General features: G+C 35.2%; 1 protein-coding gene across 3 annotated transcripts in view; it reads left to right on the top strand.

The window, feature by feature from the left end:
- ITPRID2 (ITPR interacting domain containing 2) overlaps window positions 1-22,619 on the top strand; it is a 38,726-nt gene that overhangs the window by 2,321 nt on the left and 13,786 nt on the right. For all 3 annotated transcript variants that reach the window (XM_032406972.1, XM_032406953.1, XM_032406962.1), the window contains exons 3-11: window positions 1,417-1,466; window positions 2,278-2,334; window positions 4,675-4,714; window positions 4,801-4,899; window positions 6,094-6,302; window positions 7,413-8,113; window positions 15,457-15,529; window positions 19,546-19,634; window positions 20,985-22,196. In XM_032406972.1, the coding sequence (XP_032262863.1) occupies window positions 1,417-1,466; window positions 2,278-2,334; window positions 4,675-4,714; window positions 4,801-4,899; window positions 6,094-6,302; window positions 7,413-8,113; window positions 15,457-15,529; window positions 19,546-19,634; window positions 20,985-22,196 (2,530 nt within the window). The remainder of the gene's footprint in view (window positions 1-1,416; window positions 1,467-2,277; window positions 2,335-4,674; window positions 4,715-4,800; window positions 4,900-6,093; window positions 6,303-7,412; window positions 8,114-15,456; window positions 15,530-19,545; window positions 19,635-20,984; window positions 22,197-22,619) is intronic.

Raw genomic sequence — 22,619 nt, 5'->3', positions numbered from 1 at the left:
AGTGATCTAAAGCTAGCTTTTTCCCCTTGATACATTCTCATTTTTTTTTCTTATTGATGTCCATATCCTGAATAAAGATACTATTTGTCATTACTTTAAGGGGGAGGGGGGGGTCCTTTATTTTGATAATCACTTTTTTAACTAAGTGGAAATAAATTGCTTGAATTAACATCTAAGAAAGGATAGTTTTTGAGAGAATTTGGAAGAGAGCCGTTGTAAGGGTGAGAAACTTGTTTCTGAAGGAGAGTGGCAGTTATATTCTCTTTATTTGCCATTTTCTGTTAGGGCACCCACGCATAGAGACATCTGCAGGAGTAAAACAGTGTTTTGTCCTAAGAAAGTAGCCCAGGGAAGAAGAAGGACTTTATAAAGGCATAAATTCCAGTTTTATTAAAATATATGCAAAAACTTAGCTCAAAGTTTTTATTGTCTTTATGGTAGTTGTGATTCTTTTACATTTTTCAAAAGCACTAATTTTCAAAGAACTGCCACTGCTTTTATATTTGCTTGCAGAAAGTTTTAACATTAAATTGTCATTTCAATAATATTTTTTGAGACTGATATTTTTATGATCCCATATTTGATGTGAATTTGTAACAGGTATAAACTGTTACTGATGAAAAATTCAAATCACAAAACAGAACTTTCAAAATAAAAGTGTTTCTTAATATAAATTTAGTTTTGAGAAAGAAATGAAAAACATTTTCATTTTCACGTTAAAAAAAGATTTCTAAGTTATCTGTGTTTGAACGGGGAAGAATGTGAAAGAATTTTAGCAGTGGCTGGTTCTTAAGGTTGATTCTCAAGCCAACTTCTTAGTTTTTAGAGTTAAATGAAGATATATGTATTTCATAGTTTAAAAACAGAAAAAAAAATCTTAAGCTTCTTCATTTAGACCAAAAAAGATAGTTGGGGTAAGGGAGGCACTGAGAGATGCTCTAAAGTGCTGGTGATAGGTCTGACAGATGAGGTTTAAAAAAACTGTTGAGCCTTATTTCTAACTAGACTCTGACTTTTAAATTTTATTAAAGATTTGTTTTAATTCTGTTTCCTGTTTCTAGGGAAGGGATTGAGGGGAGCAGACATTTTCTTAATGCCTGCTGACATTCTCTTTTTCTGTTTTTGTAAAGAAAATGCTAATTAATATCATTTGTAATTACAATTCTTGCTCTTAATTGCTGGCAGATCAGATGTGTGATTAAATCATTCCTGGTGAACTGACTTGAGGATAGGTGTTTGCTTAGTTAGTAGGATATTACTTATGTAATACTCTTGCATTCCTTTTGTGTTTGGGGAGGAGAGTTAAACTGTGATTAGAAGCTTGCTTGGCTATGATCCTTTAAATGTAAAGTTGTGCAGTAACAACTCTCCAGATAGCTTTTTAAGACTAAGGTTTATATATTTATGTGGTTTCAGTACCCCTTTGGGAGCCTCACTGGATGAGCAAAGCAGTAATACGCTCAAGGGTAAGATAAAGTTGCCTTTCTAAATTTGTTCTTTATGAGAGCCCTACTTAAGAGTGAATGTATACATATGTAAATTATAAAAGTAATGTTCATTTTACAAAATATGCCATTCTAAGAGAAAAGCCAAAAGAAAGAAACCTTGTCATAAACCATAAAACAGTGAATAGTTCAAGCAAATTACTAAACCTTTACACAGTGTGAAACTCTTATTTTTGTCTAGTTAGATATTATGAAGATTAATTAAATGTAGAAATATGATATGTAAACATAAGGAAAATATTGAGTGAACTGGGTCAGCTTTCGTGCAGCATTTCTTTGCTTACATTAACTGAAATTGCCATACCTGAAATTTTACCAGCTGTGCAAGACAGAATTCTAAAGTTCAAAGTACAACAATGTGCAGGTTGTGGCAAGGCATATAAAAAATACTTACAGTATTAGAAAGTCTAGCTTGAGCTCCTGACTGTTAAGGGAGGTAAAAGGAATGATTGCTCCGGTATCTGATTTTCCATGAAACTCTTGGATAAGATGTTAGCTAAATGAATATCTTCAAAGACATAGTAAGTATAAAATAGCTTATATCAGGGCTTTTAACAACTTTACCTGGCTGCAAATCATGGTTTGTTTGTGATAAAGTAAAGCTTATACTTGCTTTTTGAAATAATATAATCAGAATAATGAGTACATTCAGGTTTGAAATACTTTATTGTATCTTATTTTTTGCTTGGTCAATTTGCTTTAGCTAAAACTATGATTTTATATGGGGGTCCAGAACAGAACACCAGGATGAGTCTTCTAATGTTTCTTTCAGGTGTGCTTGTGAGAAATGGAGGCAGTTTTGAAGATGATTTGTCTTTGGGAGCTGAAGGTACATTTGTTTGGAAGAACTGTATTTTTATACAGGTTTAAAATTAAAAAAAAAAAAAAAAAGTTGAGTGCTTTCAGGTGTACAGTCCTTAGAGCCAAAGTTAAAAGTCTTGAAAATGGCTCAGACACACTTTATAGAACCTTTATATGTTAATAATCTAGTCAGAGCTTGTAGGATACATGTAGAAATGGCTCTGAAAACCATTGTGAAATGTCCATGTCTTCCTTGGACTTAATTGCTTAAAGGAACTGTTTAGGGGCAAACAATAGTCATAGAACTGAGGGAAGAATTGCCCCGCCAGAAGGAAGGAAACTTAAATATTTATACATGAGAAGACTAAAGTGAAGCTTATTTTTAGTGTGAGGTCGCCTTATGTCAGACACAGCTGTGGCTTGTCTTTCTCTTTGCATTCAAGTGTCTCCTGTCTTTTCCCCTTCCTCCTTTTCCAGATTTTTAGAACGCTAAAGGACAAAAACAAAATAGAGTTATTAGAATTTAATTAGAAATCATTACGCTGATGTCTATTCCAGACTGCATTAATATTTTAGAAGTGCATTGTGCCATGTTTAAATTTTCACAGTTGTTATTATCTAGTCAGTGGATTTATATAGTAAAGTTTTCCACAATGTAGAATTAAACATTTTTATTATTTTATTATTTTACTGGTATTGGGAGATTATTAGTAGCTGTATAGCTGGGTTATGAATGTGTTTTTTATCAAAAAGAACTAAGGATTTTATTAAATCTTTTCAAATTAAATAATTAAAAATTTTATTGAATCTTTTCAAATTATAAAAGATTTAAAATGTAAATCTTTTAAATTATAATGATGAATGATGAATTTATCCATTGAATATAGTGTCCTTGATCTTTTACTGTTTTAAGTCAGACTCTATGGTAGATTACTTACTTAGAACCTTCTAACCTTCTAACTCTAGAGTATGTGAATATATGAGGTTTTATTATTTCAGTTAGTGTGCTTTCAAGGAATAAACTCTGTAAAGAGGTTAAACTTACTGCTTCCCAATTAGTACAGTTGAGCATACTGTCCACCCTTACTAAAATGCATTTCAGTGTTACTGTAAATAGCACTTTTGATATCTGCCTTAATTTCACAATACGGAATTTTTTTTAGAATTTGTTTTTTTTAGAGCAGGGTTAAGTTCACAAAATTGAGGGGAAGGTTTAGAGATTTTCCCTGTACTTCCTGCCTTACCAACGTCCCCCCATTATCAACGTCCCCCACCAGAATGGTGTGATGAACCTGTAACGAGGCATCATCATTACCCGAAGTCCATAGATTACATTGGGGTTCACTCTTGGTCGTACATTCTGTGGTTTAGACAAATGTATAATGACATGTATGTATCATTATGATATCATAAGTGGATTTTCACTGCCCTAAAAATCATTTCTGTTCTACCTGTTCATCCATATTGAGTGAGTTTATTGGAAACCAGAACCTAAAAGGAAGTTCCAGAAAAGAATGGAAATACTGTGTTGTTTTACTGAAAAATTTTCAAGATTATTTTCATTCATTCAGTAAATATTTATTGAATGCTATGTGTTAGGCACCTTTCTGAGTGGATGTACAAAGAAATATAACAAATTGCCATGACTTTGTAGATCAGAAGTAAAAAAAAAAATCTGGTATACTGAAATAGATATGTTTGTAATTATTTTCATTCTTTGTATTTGCTATAAAAGTTAAATGCAGTCAGTTTAACTCACTTTAAACTTAACATTAACAATACTTATCTGTTTAAAACTTGTAAGTCTGGAATAAAGCTAAAAAGTAATTTTTTTAAGAAAGCTTATTTTGAAATGAATAGAAATTTTCAAAGTAGATACATGAAAAATTGGTTGTAACTGGGATGAATTTTTAGCCTTTGAAAAACCACAGTAAGAATTTATGTATATTGTTGCCACACTTAAATAATGCTAAATCATGATTTTGCTCTTAAGGTCTTCTCTAGTAACAGCTTTTAAATTTATTAATTAGAATCACATTTACTACAGATGCTGTATATCTTCTTACTATTTGTTTCTAACTATGAAAGAAATTTAATTGGTTATCTGTAAGTCTTTTATTTTAAACATTCAGTGAAGGGCGTAGTTTTACACACTGCTAACAAATGAAAACTGGTTTCCTGAAGCTACTGGTTCTGTTCGTATCGATCTGTATGTTACTTTTAATGATGCAGATTTAATGAACCAAGATAAGGGTTTGGGATATTAGGCATTTAGCTGTAATATTTGGCTAATCTGCTTTCTTGATGACTGTATCACAGTAGTTACTGTTCTAACAATTCTGCTCTGCATTTATTCTTTTACCTGTAGCCAACCACCTCCATGAAACAGATACTCAAATTGAAAACTGGTATGTAGCTGTGCTCTTTGTTCTCTTTTCAAAAATGAAGAACATTTATGAAAATAAGGTTTTATATAATCTAATGTTGTTTATAGCAATCATATCTTGGCCAAAGAGAGAAGACTACAGTTTCATCAGAAAGGGAGAAGTATGAATTCTACTGGATCTGGGAAAAGTAGTGGGACAGTTTCCAGGTAACTTATTCTGAAATTATACTACAGTTACATTGTGTTATAGATGACCTACTCACACTTTTTCAGTCTTGGATTTGGCTTGATAGTATGAAATCAAAAAGAATCCAAAATGTTTCATTCATTGCTTTTTTAAAAAAATTAAGATTAAAAAAAAGCAAATGTGTTTATAATGCTGCTGGAATTCCTGTTATAGTGAGTATTTTGAGCCCTATCAACAACTTGAAAGAGGAAGTCCATAGTGGAATAACTTCTTCCAAAATTCTCCATTTTTTTTAGGGTCTTGAGTTACTATAACAAAAAATCAGAATAAACCTTTCTAATATAAAGTTTGATATTTAAGCATAGATTTATTTATCTTCAACATATTAAATCAAAGTTCTTCAAAATATATATTAAAATAGGCAAGTACGTGAGCCTGTGGGACCAGTTTAAATTGTTATGCAGATTATTGTACTGGAATCTCAGCATTTTCTCTGAAACAAATTGAAATTTTCTTCAGTTCAAGTTTCATCTCTAACATTTTCCTCAGTCAATCTCCGAAGGTGGATTATCACTGATATGAGGAAGAAGAGATAAGAAATGTTTAATTCCCAACAGAATCAGAGCAAGAACTTACCTTTGAGTAACCCATTCTCTCCATACCTTACTCCTCCTACTTCTGAGTGAAAGTGGTTAGAGAAAATTTGAAAGTAGGCCCCTCCCTCCCTTTCTGAGTTCAGCTTGTTACCTGTATTGCATCTTCAGTGACAGCCAAGATAGCAGAAAACCTCAGTTCTGCAGCATGTCCTGTGCTACCAGCTTCCTTGTGTGTTTTTTCCTTTTCATTTCTTTCTTAATCTGTTTATTCCTTATTCTACCTCAGCTGTCCTCTAATTGTTTTAGCTGCTTTACTGGGACTCTTAAAATGACAAAAAAAATAAGGTGAGGAAGCATTTTGGGAGTCTTGCTGAGTATCTGCTCAGGGACCAGCTTTTTTTTCCAGTCCTAACAGTTTGAAAGAATGGACTTTTTTTTTTTGAATGGACTCTTTTTAAGACTTCTATATCACATTTAGTACACAGTATATAAAGATGCTGAAATAAATAATGGTGTAAAGAGCAGAAGCTCTTTTTTATAATGTGATGTGACTATAAACTTATTTTATATCTTGGTGTTTCTTTTTTTTCTTTTCTTTTTTTTTTTTTTTTTTTGTAGTGTTTCAGAATTGTTGGAACTTTATGAGGAAGATCCTGAAGAAATTCTTTATAATCTTGGATTTGGACGAGATGAACCAGATATTGCTTCTAAAATTCCTTCCAGATTTTTTAATTCATCATCATTTGCCAGAGGGATAGACATTAAAGTATTTTTGAGTGCTCAGATGCAACGGATGGAAGTAGAAAACCCAAATTACGCTTTAACAAGTAAGGTTTTTAAATATTAACATCCACAGTGAGATGGTCTTATTTTTTTAAAGCCTTACTAATTTTTAGGAATAGCACTGGAAACTTAATTATTGAAGTTAACACAATAGCTATTTTACTTATTCTGAATTTTTATTATTCTATTTATAGAAGTTAACTTCCCCCTCTCCTCATTCTTGACTTAAGTGTTACTGTAACTGACATGTAGAACCTTGTGCTTATCTTAAACTTATCCCCAAATTGCTGATGTTCAAAAAGGAAAGAAGTAGGGGAGTGGCTTGTTACTATTAAATAAAGTCAGTCAATTTTAGGTGTTTTTCTATAAATCTAAAATAGCATGGCTAATTTGATAATTTTTATTTATATTATATCTTATTTTTCTCTGTTGCACAGAAGTTCCAAAAATGGGATCTTAGGTGGTCCTTAGAACAGCTTTAAGAGATCTATAAATCCAATCCTACCTCCTCCCTTCCCCACAATTAGGTATAAAATACAAATTTATGTACATTTTCTTGGGAGAACATTTGCAAGAGTCTTAATGGAGTCAAAGACTTAAAAATAGAATCACAGCTGTAGATCAATAGCCAGTCCATTCTGTTTAATTCAGAGTTGTCATGCTTTGTGCTTCTTTCTGATTTTAAATCGTAAAACATAAATTCTTAAATTCTTTTTTTTTTTTTTTTAAAGATTTTCTTCATTTATTCATTTGAGACAGAGAGAATGAGAGAGAGAGCACATGAGAGGGGGGAGGGTCAGAGGGAGAAGCAGGCTCCCTGCCGAGCAGGGAGCCCGATGTGGGACTCGATCCAGGGACTCCAGGATCATGACCTGAGCCGAAGGCAGTCGCTTAACCAACTGAGCCACCCAGGCGCCCAAATTCTTAAATTCTTAAAACATAAATTCTAGTGCTTAGAGTGAAATATCTTCCTCCCTCTTCCCAGTAAATGTAGAGAACTTTTAAATGTTGGATAAGGAAAAAAGTTGTGCTTTTATAATCTTTGTGATCTAAGTTCAATTATTGGCATTCTGGAAAGTACTAATAGTTTAATATATGTATAAATATATAAACAGATAAATATATATATAATTAACATTGTTTCCTTTTTGTAGGTCGTTTCCGTCAAATTGAAGTGCTTACTACCGTGGCCAATGCATTTTCTTCTTTATATTCTCAAGTCTCTGGGACTCCCCTCCAGAGAATTGGAAGTATGTCTTCAGTGACTTCTAACAAGGAGACAGACTCACCTCCACCTTTAACCCGAAGTAACACTGCAAATCGTTTAATGAAAACACTATCAAAACTGAATTTATGTGTTGATAAAACAGAGAAAGGAGAAAGTAGTAGTCCTTCCCCAGCAATTGAAAAAGGAAAGATCCTGAATGTTTCAGTGATGGAAGAAAGTGGCAATAAAAATGATCAAAAGTCTCAAAAAATTGTAAAGAAGAAAGACTCATCTTCTATGTTGGCTACAGTTAAAGAAGAAGTATCAGGTAGTTCAGCATGTGTTATGGAGAATGCTGACATTGATAGACTTTGTGATGAAGCAAATAGTAATTTTAACCAAAAAACTGAAAGTGAACAAAGTGAAGAAACGCAAAGTCATGTGAATAAACCGGGTGAGGAATCTGGTATTATGGAATCTGATTTAGGTAACGATTTCAGCATGTCCAGGCACAGTGAGCTGGAAAATGGCAACGATGTGAAAAGTGTCCACGTGTCCACACACGAAAAAGAGCCATGTGCACCGCTCACGATCCCATCCATAAGAAATATAATGGCACAGCAGAAGGACTCCTTTGAAATGGAAGAGGTGGGTAAAATATCATGAGACCTGTTTCAAATAATGAGTTAGGAAAAAAATACCAAAAAGATGTTTATAAAACAAAGGTAGCTAATAGATTTATACTAGAAGAAAATCATCCTAATTTTGACTTTTCAAGTTTTAGTTCTGTGTTTCACCAAGAATTGGTCATAGGACTATGCATCGCCAGGGTAATGTGAGAGTTCATCAGCTCCTCTAGATCCTCTGTCATTCACTGATGATACTTGAACTTTAACCCCCTTTCTCTCTCAGTTTAAGATTTTGATGCCCTGAGAAAGCCCTGAGAGAGTATATTTAAATTAAAATCAATATTGCATAATAGTTAAAAACACAGCCTCTGAAATCAAATAGAAGTTTGAGTTCTTTTTTGCCACTAAATAGCTATGTGCCTTTGGGCACACTTTTCTCAAAGTATCTTAGTGGAAAGGATAAGTTAAGTATGAATAAGGCTTTGAAAAGGATAGGTTTTGGCATGGGACTGGAAAGAACCTGAAGATACTATGTTTCTGAAGGGGAGGATAGGGAACCTCAAGAAAGAAGGTTTGAAACACCACTGAATATGGTTTCTGCAAGCCCGGAAGACCAATGTTTGGTTATTTTTTATTCCTACCTAGAGATATTACTTCATTTACATAAATTTCAAATTGGGCAAGATAAAGAGATGCATTTCGATGAGGTCAACTAAAACTACTTTTGAATGGCCAGAGCTAATACTTATGATTGGCACTGCATAGCTGGAGACAGGAAACTGACGTTTATCAAGACCTACCTTGTGGCAGGCACTTGTACCAGGCCCTTACTTTTCTCTTTAGTCTGTGAGGCAGGCAGTGGTGGTCTTATTTTACACATGAGGAAACTGAGGCACATGAATACTGTTGAAGAGTTATGGCCGGAAATTACATAATGTGCAATTTTCTTTTTAAAATTTATTACAGAATAGCATTAGTAATATAGTAGTTACTCCCAGTAATTTTAGAATCACATGCCATATTTTTAGGGAGTTGGAAAATGGGATAATTGATTCTGCCCATAAATGTCCTCTTGGTAAGTACTTATCTCTCACATTAGTGAAGATTTTTCATTTATTGCAAAATTTCTGTTGCTGATATAGCTATTTATCTTTTTTGTGGTCTTTGAATTTATCTTTTAATATTTTAATTCTAACTAGAAAATGAAAAGGGAGAGGAGCGGCCCTTTGAAATAGTTTATTTGTAAGCTTCTTTTCCCCTTATTTCTTTACATATTCTTTATATCTCTCCTATTTAATTTCTAATATATTTCTCATTATAATGAGTTCATAAGATGACTGCTTCATAAATTAAAGCCTCTTTTTGTTCTATTTCACTGTTTGATTCCTTTTGACTTTGTTTTGTTTTGTTTTGAACATGTCGTACCATTAAGAATTAAAGTGTAACTACTTGCCCTTCATTAGGGCCCCTCTTCTGTGACAGTCAGATATGTCAGTGGGTTTCCTTGTTTTAACTTAATAGCAGAGTATGAAAATTTAAACAAATTATGTTAGATATTTGCAAACCTGATACTGGTGACTCGGATGAGAAGACACTCTTAGACGTTGCTTTTTAATTCCTAGGGTTCCTGAATTTTAAACCATATATTTTTAAAATTATTGCTGTCATACACAGAAGGTCTTTAAAGTGGGGCACCTGGGTGGCTCAGTTGTTAAGCGTCTGCCTTTGGCTCAGGTCATGATCCCAGGGTCCTGGGATTGAGCCCCGCATCGGGCTCCCTGCTTCCTGCTCTGCGGGAAGCCTGCTTCTCCCTCTTCCACTCCCCCCGCTTGTGTTCCCTCTCTCACTGTCTATCTCTCTGTCAAATAAACAAATAAAATCTTTGAAAAAAAATAAAGTAAAACATTTGTAAAGTACTAGAGAGATCTGCTTTGGTGGCAGGTTAACATTTAATTTAATGTATGGGGTGTTTTTGTTGTTGTTTTTTTTGCTCCCTCTACTGGCAAAAGCAATTAATGAAGAAAGTAATGTCAAATGGAAGTGAACTTTTTTTTTTTAAGTACAAAATTACAGGCATTGGTGGTTGAAGAATAATAGATCTTTGTTTTCAAAAAAAGAATATATGGATATGATCAACCATGGCTGCATTGTAAATATGGGGAATTTTAAGGATAATGAATCCTTGTTCTTCAGATGTATTTAAAACATGGATAAAAACCTTCTAGAACTGTGTTTTTATCCCTTTGGGAACTTTAAAGAGAGCTTGTAGAACAATGGGTAAAGAAAGGAAATAATGTGTTTCTTTAATTTCCTCTCCTCCCAAGTGTGACTTGAATTATACTGACAAATGAAGAGAACAGTCTTACTGAAGCAAACTTTTAGATCCCATTCAAAGTAGGTTGTTGCTGTTTTTCTTTTAGACTCCTTTCCCTTGAGGTTTGATTCCTATTGGGAACTTTCTTCCTGTAAAAACAGCAAATAAACGTAAGTTAGAGGACACTCCCTTTCTCTCCGTCAACCAGTTCTCAAACAGATTAACTGAGTGCCTGCTGCTTTGGGTAGCTAGGTAGGAGAAAATGTTGCAGACCTGACTCTGTGCATGAAGCTGCCTAATCCCTCTGAGGCAAAGGTAAGCTCTGACAGTCACCAGGAACAAAGACAGGAAATATTTCAACGTAAGGGGAATTAAATAGATGACAAGACTGACTCAGTCCTTGGAGAGTGAGAGTGATTATTTCTCATGTTAAGAAAAAATAAAGGCCAGAGACTATTTTCAGTTAGAAGTCAGTTTGCCTTATAAAAAAAATGTTTTGTAGACTATTTAAAATGTTCGAGTGTGTCTAAAAGTTGTAAAACCCTCCTCTCGAGTTTTCTAATTCTTAATAACTTTCCTAGATAATTCTTGTGTTCTTCTCAAAATAGCTTATTTTTAATAAATACATCCTGGTAACAGTCTAGAGCCATAGATTTATAGAATGAAGGATCCACAGTTAAACCAAAATGATCCTACTCAGTAAGCAATTAGTCATCTTTTAGGTGTAAAGGAAAAATTTCTCATACTTAAATGTTAAAAGAAAGAGAACTTTTAGCTGTTTATTTCTGTAAATGGGTTGTTCTGTGTCTTACTCTACAAATAAATTTATATTCAAATAGAGGTATTATTACTAGAAGTGTATATAATTTTTTAAGCTACTGAAGTTTTAGTGTTTCTAATTCTGTCTCTACACTGATTGTTGATTTAACTACTGTATCTCCTTATTTTTAGTCATTGAGTTTCAGAATTCTTTTTTGTTTTATTTATTGGCCTGAGTTAAAATAATCTGAAATCAGTCAGATACTTGACAGATAGTTAAGTTGTTCCTTTGGCCTTTCAAATTTGACTGTGTTTTGAAGACAAGCATTGTGTCTTAGAGTAGAATGCAATAGGATATGAACTCTAACACATGATACATGCACCCATGTCTCTTTGAAGTCCAATTAACCACCAAATTTTATTTGACATTTATCTAAAAGACTTAAATTAACTTTTGTTATATAAGTATTTACCTGACAGTAGAAAGTAAACCTTGTAAGTAAAACCTGAAAGGTTTTTTTAAATAAAAATTTGCAACAAATACAGAATAATAAACTAGCACAGAAAGAGATCTTTGAATTCATTCTCCAGTTTCCTCCTTTTACAGATGAGGAAGCATTTTTCCTCCTCTAACATTTGATATTACTTGACAGCAGTGGTTTTCTGTCATCTTTCTGAGGGATATAGTAATGTTCCCTTTGATATCTGTGTCTTACTTGGGGGAGGGCTAAAGGGATGTCAGGGTAGGGAGTCCCTGGATGATAGCAGAGAGAGATCTGTTGTAAATCGTTACCACTTTACTGTTGCAAAATATTTGATCATCCTAAGGACCTGTGAGGTAGGAGTTTTAGTCTTTATTTTTCAGTTTAAAAGAAACTGACATAATTGTCCCAGATAATTCTGATAACTATCTGAAGCCATTTAGCCAGTAAGTGGCATGAATAAGACTTGAATTCGGGTCTTTGTATAAACTTGCTACTTTTGACTACACCATACCACTTGGTAAAGGTCAGACTCGCTGACAGTGTCAGACATTGGACAAGAACTCAAGTCATCTGGTGCCATACTACTTCTTTAGAAAAATAATGCTTTCGGGCGCCTGGGTGGCTCAGTCGTTAAGCGTCTGCCTTCGGCTCAGGTCATGATCCCGGGGTCCTGGGATCGAGCCCCACATCAGGCTCTCTGCTCCGCGGGAAGCCTGCTTCTTCCTCTCCCACTCCCCCTGCTTGTGTTCCTGCTCTCGCTATGTCTCTCTCTGTCAAATAAATAAAATCTTTAAAAAAAAAAAAAAAGAAAAAGAATGCTTTTATTTGAATTTTTTGAGATGTCCTTAAAAATTAGAATTTCTAAAACTCCAGTTTTGATTTTCTTTTTTTAAAACTGCTATACATATCTCTTTAAACCTTAGAGGAAGGGTTATTTGAGTTAGAACATTCCATGTATTGCAGCTCTATGGAACACAGCACAATAGTGTTGTGCCTGGAAGATGTATATTAGGATAAATGTGACATGTTAAAAAAAACAAAAACAAAAACCCCACCAAAGTAAGGTGCCTGCCCTGGTAGCAGGACATTGATTCACAAAGATAGAGTTTTAATAAATGTTTTGTTAAAACATTTTTTAAAATGAAACAACTCTTTTATTTTTTTTTATTTTTTATTTTTTTTTAAAGATTTTATTTATTTATTTGAGAGAGAGAATGAGAGAGAGAGCACATGAGAGGGGGGAGGGTCAGAGGGAGAAGCAGACTCCCCGCCGAGCAGGGAGCCCGATGCGGGACTCGATCCTGGGTCTCCAGGATCATGACCTGAGCCGAAGGCAGTCGCTTAACCAACTGAGCCACCCAGGCGCCCCTAAAATGAAATAACTCTTTTAAATATGGGTTTACTTTAAAGCTATTTTCATACAGTTTTAAATCTCAAAACACTGAGACCAAGCAATTTTATCATTTTGGTTAGGATGGTGGTTTTGTTGTGGTGGGCTTTTTTTTTTTGTAATTTTTATTACGAAAAGTTTCAAACTTAACCCAGAGATCAAAGAAAATTGTATAGTGAACACCCACTTTCCATTACTCAATTCAGTTATCAGTATTTAGCTATAGTTAATTTAATGAAAGGCAATTTGTAGCAAATGAGAACACAACTGAGGATTTGAAACTGTTGAGTATCCTGCCACATAAATAAATCCAAGTTTTATTTGCTTCATAATTTTCTGTGCTGTACTCCATCTCAAATTTGACTGCTTTCCTTCACACAACTGTGACCAGTAATAACACATACTAAGCTATGAAATTTAACTGTTACCACTAGCATGTCGTTTTGTTTTCTGTCTTCAAGTGATTAATGATTTTATTGAGTAAGGGGGGGAAGAAGAATCCTGACGTTAGTAATTTTATTAGTAAAAGATGATCCTCTCAGCTTTTCTTTAAGGGCCCTTTTCTTTGAACTAATTATAGAGTTTGTAGTTTTTGTAGTTTTTTGTTTTGTTTTGCCATAGAGTAGCATCTTGAAAGATAGTATATTAAAGATACATATTCATTAAAGTCATGTTATTTTGTGACTAATTTTATAAATCTAAGGAATAGAATATGTGATAATTCTACATTTAAAAAGAGAGTATAGTTTGGTGTATCATAATGCCCTGCCTAAACTGAGATTCCTAGAATATAATTAAAGAGACATTTGGATTTCTGTTATACTTCTTTGGTCTGTTTGATATTTACTTTAACAGAAAACTCTTTGAAGTAGGGTAGGCTTGAAGAGAGACTAATAATAGACCTTTTGTTGAATATAAAAAGAAAATGCATTTTGTTTCCTTGCATGCATAACAATGGTTTTCCTGTTGAACTTATGTCTGCTGCTTTGAAAAATATATATATAATTTTTCAGTAATAACAAAGAGGTTAGAAACTATTTTACATAATAATTTATAGGTGGTGATTTTAAAAGACCAGTGTGTTTTAGTTCTCAAAAGATTCGTAAACCTTGGATTCGTGGAATGTACAGAACAAAGATACCACAAATCAGAGCAGTTTTTAAATTAGGTAATAGTATCTTTAACCTTTGAGATTTTTTTCATGTTTGTCATTCCACTCTCATTCCTGTGGAATATTTCTTATTCATGGATGGGTTCATAGCTCAAAACTACCAGGGTTCTACCTAAAACCTGTTTGCTAATTGCTTTCTCATTTGTTCAAGGTTGAAAACCTTGTTTGGCTAGTTTGCCTACTTTACTAGGATGCTATTTGTTATTTTAAGTACTAATCATTACCGAGTAGTGTTAGGAATTAGTGTCTCTCCCTCTCCAAATGTTTAATCTCAATTTAGAGTTAGTTACATTTGAGTATTTGGGGAATGGGATGGGTGTGGTGAATAAAGAATCTGAAAATTCCTAAATTATGTAGTTGTGCAGGTGGGGGGAAAATATCATAAAAAAAAAAAACACTTTTTTTGGGTTCGATAACTTCTCTGAATATGGGCTTCAGGGAGGATTTATGGTTAAGATCTTTCAACATTTTAGTTCTGTGATGAAACATGCTTTTCTATTTACAACTCCCAAGTTATGTCTTAAAAGATCACTTATATTAGGACGAAGCAGTCTTAATACAAGTTCGGTTTTTGAGATGCTCAGAATTTTTGGGATTTTATAAAATTTTGTAATGGGAGCATGATATACAATTTTTTAAAGACACAAGACTTGTAATTGCCTGAACTGTGTGTCAATCGTGATCTGCTGCAAAGTCATGGCATTTATCCTTGGATTGGCCTTAACACTTTGAATTTTAACATTTATAGAACTTTTTCTTAGGAATCTATTTTTCATTTAATAGCAACTTTTTTTTTTTTTTTTAAGATTTTATTTATTTGAGAGAGTGCTAAAGTGAGAGAGATCACAGAGGGAGAGGGAGAAGCAGACTCCCCACTGAGCAGAGAGCCAGATGTGGGATTCGATCCCAGGACCCTGGGATCATGACCTGATGGAAGGCAGACGCTTAACCGACTGAGCCACCCAGGCACTCCAGCAACTTTTTTTTTTAATGAAGTAGTTTATACATGTAGTCACTTTTCATTGCTAGCCACAAACTTGCAGTCCTGTCATTAACTGGAAAATAGGTTATAAAATAAAGATGTGGGACGCTCTCACAATTTTGAGATAAGATGCTTTGCATTTTTTAAATATAAAACTTTGGTACCTACTTTTAGTTATGTTGATTTGTTTAATAATTATCAAGAGGTATTCTTCTTTGCCATATATTTTTCAAGTTTTAACTACTTAAAACCATTCTTTAGGTTCAAAGTACAGAGGGAGAAGCTCCTCACATTCCAGCTGCTTACCAGCTAGGTCTCACGAAGTCAAAAAGAGGTAAGTAGACTAATAGTTCCCAAGCACATTACCAAGTGTCATTAATTGATTTGGAAAAGGTGTTTATATATCAGTATTTGAGTACCTGTAAGTGTAAAAAGAAGGTTAAAGACACAGGTATGTATGCTTCATTATACTTTGTTTATAGAATTTTTTTGTACGCTCTTGAAGACTTTTGTGTTCATAACATAATTTTAGTTTGCTTATTCTGAAATGCAGTTCTTTGTACTCGTAATTATTTTCAACTCTGCATAAGGGCTGGATGGGAAGCGATAGAACAACAGATTGAGGCCTACTTTTTACATGGTTATTATTGAAATACATGGTTGGTTTTTTTTTTAAGGATTTTATTTATTTATTTTTGGGGAGTGGATGTGCAAGCAAGGTGGGGAGGGGCAGAGGGAGAGAGAGAGAGAATCTTCAGCAGGCTCCACGCCCCATGTGGAATCTGAGGCGGGGCCTGATCTCACAACCCTGAGATCATGACCTGAGCCAAAATCAAGTCGGGCACTTAACCGACTGAGCCACCCAGGTGCCCAAAATACATACTTGTATTATCCACCTCTGCTTTTCATTATTTAAACATGTCTCCTAAGTATATACATGAATATGCCTCTAGCAAAAAATACCAATCTCTCAATACTGGTTAAAGCTAGTTAAGTTAAATTCAAACTATGGATCAAAGGTGAGTGGCTGTAGATACCGTAGTACTCTTGAATTATTAATTATTGACCAAAGAACCTTTGAATCCATTTCTTTCACTTTTAATTTGCAACAAGAAAAACATGTCTGATGTTTACATAAGTCACAAAGCATTTGAGATTTAGAGAAAAGGAGAGAGGAAGTAAAGAAGTTAAAGTGACCACTGAAGGTAGGACTTTATTTTTAAAGGTTACACATGCTGAACCACCCTGGTTTTTTTAAACGAGGATTCATATGTATGTTCTTAGAATAGGAAATTGCATGTTAATTCTCCTCTGATCTCTGAAATGACTTCATAAGAACAATTTGCATATAATTTTTCTTTTATTGCATTGTGGTACTAAAAAACAAGATAGGTCACTATAGTTCTGGTCAGACACAAAAAGAACTTTCCTGTTTAATTTTCTTCCCCTTTTTAAGTCCATAAATATATGCATGTGTTTCTGAGCTATAAGAACAGTTCACAATCATCAAGGAATTTTTCCTTTAGTTTGGTTGACATGGGATACATTGGAAAAAGCAGCTTGCCCTGCGTCAAAAAAAGGGATTAAAAATGGTATACAAGTATTTCACGATCTTTCAAGAGCAGGCTCCTTGTGGTAGAAAAGACAGAATGTGGTTTGTATTCATATCTGAATTTCTCCCTCTTACCAATAAGAAGTCTCTTACTTCTGGTGGTATAAGTAAAAATGTTAACATTTTTATGAATCACATTTGTATAAATTAACAATAAAATGGTTTTATATTGCATGAGAGGGAGAGGGAACAATATAGTGTTTTCATCATTTTTGAATATAGCCTATCAAATTTTGATAATGTGATATGAAAGTATCTTAGATTAGTTAATGATGATAGAATTAGAATCTCTGGTAAAATATTCATTTCACAAGTTTAGTAAAAATGCATATAGTACATGCTTAAAAATACTTTGCAGTTTAGTCATAGGACTTTCGAAGTTACAGTAATCTTAATCTCATATCCAGTCCTGGGATTTAATACTGAAGCCTACGGGTGCCTGGGTGGCTCGGTCGTTTGAGCATCTGACTCTTGATTTCGGCTCAGATCATGATCTCAGGGTGGTGAGATTGAGCCCCATATTGAGCTCTGTGCTGGGCATGGAGCCTGCTTAAGATTCTCTCTCCCTCTCTTCAGAAAACCCCCCCCCCCCCCCCCTGTTCTCTCTCTCTTAAAAAAAAAAAAAAAAAATTCTGAAGCCTAGAGAGGTTTAGTGACTCAACTTTTGTCACTTTTGACATTCACTTTTGACATGTCAACTTTTGACATTCAGTAAGCTATATTGAGAGAGCAGTCAAACATTTTCCTTATTAGAGATGAACAAATTTTCTTTAATCTTGTGGAGTATACAAGTGTTCTGTTTGTTTATGATACTGGACAAATACAAATGCTCAGTTTTGTTTTGTTCTAACTTTAATGTTTTGCTCTAACTTCCTGGTTTTTTATTAGAAATAATGTTTAATCTCTTCAGCTAGGACAGAGGTCTGATTGTTTTTAATTCCACCTTTTTTCTGCGGAGAACTATGTTTTGTGAAATGTGTGACTAAAGAACAGAGATTGTGATTTACAGTTTACAGAATAGTTTCGCTTACACCCTATTTAGTTTCTGAAGTAACCCTGTGAGATAGAAGAACTATTTTGTTTTGTGGAGTGTCTAAGATCACTGCTTATTGTGATAAAGTAGGAGCTTGAACCCAGGCTTCCTTGTTCTTTCCACTGCCCAACACGTGCTCTGAAGCCTGAGTAGTGTACGCTCTGATCTAGTGTGTGTCAACGCAGGGCTAACCCCAGAGGTGAGCTCCGCACAGACTGTAGTCCACTGCAGATTGAACAGGACTCACAGAGAGAACCTGAGCCGAGCCAGTCATTCGCTTCCCCAGGCCCTCCAGCATTTGCCCTTTGCCCAACCAGATAGGCAGTTTCACTTCTAAATCCTTCAAGTGACTGTTTAATTTTATTTTTGCTTTAAGGAGAAAGTTATCATTGATTCATTCAGCAAATATTTTTTATTGTTTAATTGTTCTAGGTACTGGGATATAAAATAGAATAAATGAGGTTTCTGTCTTAGAAGACTCATAGTCTAAAAAAAAAGACATGCAAACACATAATTATGGTGATAATTGCTCTGATGTAAGATGTTAATCATTCTCTCAGTTGATATAATGCATAATTAGTACCTGTGATAACAGCTTATTCCAGTTCAGTTTCACAACTGTTCCAGTTTACCTAGACTTATCAAAGGTAGGGATCAGTTTCTTATATCACATTATGCGTTTTGTTAACTTCAAAACAATATTACAGAATTATTCTAAATTATGATGAGAAAAAATTATGCTATTCTGTGATGCTCTACATTGAACCTGAGGCTACAGTGGGATAATTTTCAAAGTCAGGTGAATTTTAATTGATTTTGGATTTTATTCAAACATATTATCAGGTTCTGTCATTCAAATCTTGAATGTGGATTTGGTAAACACACTTTATTTAGCGTGGTGCTTTTGAAGTTCTGCAGAACTTGACCTTCTCATGAAGCTTCTCCCCTAGTAAATGTTAGTAGCTGTAAAGTCTCTCCTCTACTTACAGTGTGGATGGGCATGTGATCATTCTTGCTGTGCCTAGGTGGCCTTTTTACTTTAAGAAGTGTTTTTAGGTTATACTAACCAGGAATTAGAGTTTTCAGGCCAAAAACCAGACAGGGTTTTTATAAGATTAACAATATTATGTACCAGTTGAATGTATTTGAATTTCATGCAGTTGTTAGGAAATCGTTTCATGACTTAAAAATGTTTGCATCATTTGGAATATCAGAAACATTTAAGTACTCTGGCATGCGAATTAGTTAATTTATTGGGACCTTAGTTATATTTTTATTTTCTTATTAGGAAAATAATAGAACTTTTTACACACTACATTTAAACTTCTAATTTCATCTGCTATAAATATCTTTACATATCTACTAATGGAAGTGGTTTACTTTGGGATTTCTATTTTTATTAGCATTATTCTTTATTTCAGCCAGTTGTCCTCCAAAGATAAGACATTAATTGGATTTACCAAAATATATTAACACTGGAACTTAATTAGCAACTGAATGCTGAGTATTTTTGATAGACCTGATTCTGTTTTGGGATGAATTCGAGTTAACCTCCTGTGCTTTGAAGCCACATTTTGCATAAGTGATGCATATTTTTCTAAGAAGAAATCAATATGTATATCTGTTAGGAATCATATATCTGTAATATTTTCTTTTCAGTGCGGTCATATTTAGCAGTTTTGCCTAACTACATTTCTTTTGGTAGATCATCTATTACGTACTGCAAGTCAGCACTCTGATAGCAGTGGTTTTGCTGAAGATTCGACAGACTGCCTCTCCCTTAATCATCTTCAGGTAAAAATTTCTATTGTAGTAGGCACTGTGATTAACTTCATATTTTGGTGAATTTTCAGTAACTATATATTTCAAGACTGAATCTGTCTAATCTTTATTTTTCAAATGGCAGAATAAAAATGCCAGGATGTAGATGTTATCTAAGCATTTGACTACAGGTTTTAGTTTTCACTAATTATACATCTCTCTCTGACTGAACATTAGAAACAAAGAGAGTTTCTCCTTCTTTATTTTTGGGCTTTCAGTAAACAGGTTATTTTGATCATTATTCTGTTTGGCATTTTTCTTCTGTTTTCCCATAATTGTTTCTGTATTTTACCGTAATTGTTTTGTTTATTTAATTAACAATAATTGTGTTACGTAGCTTGCTGAATATTATGTGACTTTTATGCTAGAGTGTGTTAGATAACCCAGATAACAGGCACATCTTTATCCTTAAGGAGTTTATGTGGAACCCTTGTATGCAAAGATACACAAGTATCTTGAAAAGTGTTTAAAATATCTATAAGCAAATTTTAAACAAAAGTGGAGTAAGAGAGAGAGAGGACCCAAAAGAGCCTCTAGGAACATCGTACTTGAGGGATACACGGACAAGAGAAAGAGACTCAGAAAGAATAATCCAGTGGGCAGAAGAACTGGGAGTTGGAGAGCCTTTTTTTAAAAGGCAATCTGTGGACATGAGCATGGAAAGATAAGAATTTGGCTTTTTGGAAAGTGAGTGTTTGAGTGGTTCTAAGGGAGTAAATGAGGCAGAAGCATGAATGGAGATTAAATCAATGATAAGGAAGAGGAGATAGGAATGTTGACTCCTTTTTCAAATAAGGGTGATAGGTCTTTGTGCCTTTCTCATATGGGAATGACTCAGGGAAGTTGCTTGGCTAAGGGAAAGAGCTCTAAGAGGACAGTCTGCCTCTAAGAGGCAGAAAAATCCGGGATAAAATTGTGAAGTGATACCTAGTCCTGGAGAGGATGTGATTGGACGCACAGATTGGAGGATTAGCTTTGAAAAAAAGGACAATTTTCTTTCAGAACAGAGAGGAGTGGGGAGAGGTATGGGAACATTTGTAGGTGTTAGGGAAGAAAGTTAAGAAATGTTTGTCCATCTTCTCAGTGATTCAGTGTCATGTGTTGGAAGAAAAGGAAATGGGGACCTATGGAAAATAGTAAAGTTCTGGAATAATCTTTGTGAGAAAGTGGAGGGGTTGCCAATTAGGGGCAGTGAAAAGCAGTTTTGATTAGTACCAGGGCCCTAACCAAGGTGGGAGACCCTGAAAATACAGAGGGATCACATCAGTTTGGTATTTTTTACCATTTGAGTTCTTCATCTTCCTACGTGTTTTCCTTTCACAGGTTCCCGAGTCCTTGCAGGCCATGGGGAGTAGCGCTGATAGCTGTGATAGTGAGACAACAGTCACCTCATTTGGTGAAGACCTTGTCACACCAACAGCACAAGATCAGCCTTATTTTAATGAATCAGAGGAGGAGTCTCTCGTCCCTCTCCCAAAGGGAAGAGAGAAGGCAGCAACAGCTGCTGCTAAGAAAAGGCCAGATAGCCAGGATTTTCCCCAATGCGAAACTGCGGAGAATGCAGGAAGCACGCAGCCCACCTGCAGCGCAGGAGATCACATTACTGAGATGACTGAAACGAGTGAGGATTTGTGTCCAGCACAGCCGGGGGACCTGCTGAGGGAAGCAAGTGCTGACAGTGATGTGGACAAAAGCAGCGAATGTGAATTTGCCCACTATACCACACACCATATTCTGAAGTCACTGGCTTCTATCGAAGCTAAAGGCAGTGAGAAGGGCTCAGAAAATACAACCGGGCCTCCCTCTTCTGTGGACAGAGTTAATACAGCTTTGCAAAGAGCTCAAATGAAGGTTTGCAGTCTGTCTCATCAAAGAGTAGGGCGTAGCTTGATAAAATCAAAAGATCTCTTAAAACAGAGGTACTTATTTGCAAAAGCTGGCTATCCTCTAAGAAGGTCTCAGTCTTTACCAACCACCTTATTGAGCCCAGTAAGAGTTGTATCCTCTGTCAATGTCCGGTTGTCGCCAGGAAAGGAGACCAGATGCAGTCCACCTTCCTTCACCTATAAGTACACACCTGAAGAGGAGCAGGAATTAGGAAAAGAGGTGATCGAGCACGATGGTCAGTCTTTAGTTAAATCCACTATTTTCATCTCTCCGTCACCTGTGAAGAAAGAAGAAGCCCCTCAGAGCGAGGTGACCCGGCCGGAGGAATGCCATCATCGAAGGACTCCTACCTGCTCACTGTATGCTCCAGCACCTGTCTCTCAGTCCGCCTGTTCTCTCCACTCTGTCCACTCCGAGTGGCAGGAGAGGCCCCTGTGTGAGCACATGAGAGCTCTGAGCACTCACAGTGTCCCCAGCATGTCAGGCACCACCTGCAGTGCCTTCGCTGCCCCTTTCGGCTGTCCTAACTCGCACAGACATGCTGCCTACCCTTACCGAGCGTGCTCCGTGAACCCTCCTTCTGCCATCGAAATGCAGTTGCGAAGAGTATTGCATGATATTAGAAACTCACTGCAGAATCTTTCACAGGTATGAGAAAAAAATATATTTTTTTTTTCTTTTATTGCTCTGAGCACCTCTTAATTCACTGAGAAACTAAGTCCCATCAGGCGTGATCCACTTCAGCTTCATTTTCTTACATGCCTAAACTTATGGGTACCTGCCCTCCTCCTATACTCTGCCCTCCTGTCTCAAGGGAGTAGCTGTAATTAGTCCTGAACAAGGTTGATTTCTCTGTTCGTAATCTCCCTCCCTTCTAGAGAAGATATTTTGCTCATTAGATAGCCTCCCTTCTTTAGCCTCTTCTCCATGGTCTTTTTCTTAGGTTGTCCCTATTATTAAAAAAATCTTCACTCTCAAATACTTTCTCTCTTTTTCTCTGCCATTTGACTGTGTTTACCGCCTCTTTCCTTTCTAAGCTTCCCTCCCCTCAGCTTCTGTGTCGCCGTGCGT

This window comes from Phoca vitulina, unplaced genomic scaffold (assembly GCF_004348235.1).
Source record: "Phoca vitulina isolate PV1807 unplaced genomic scaffold, GSC_HSeal_1.0 scaffold1, whole genome shotgun sequence".
Lineage (NCBI taxonomy): Eukaryota > Metazoa > Chordata > Mammalia > Carnivora > Phocidae > Phoca > Phoca vitulina.
Note: the sequence above shows the minus strand (reverse complement) of the source record. Positions and strands in the feature narration are given on the sequence as shown.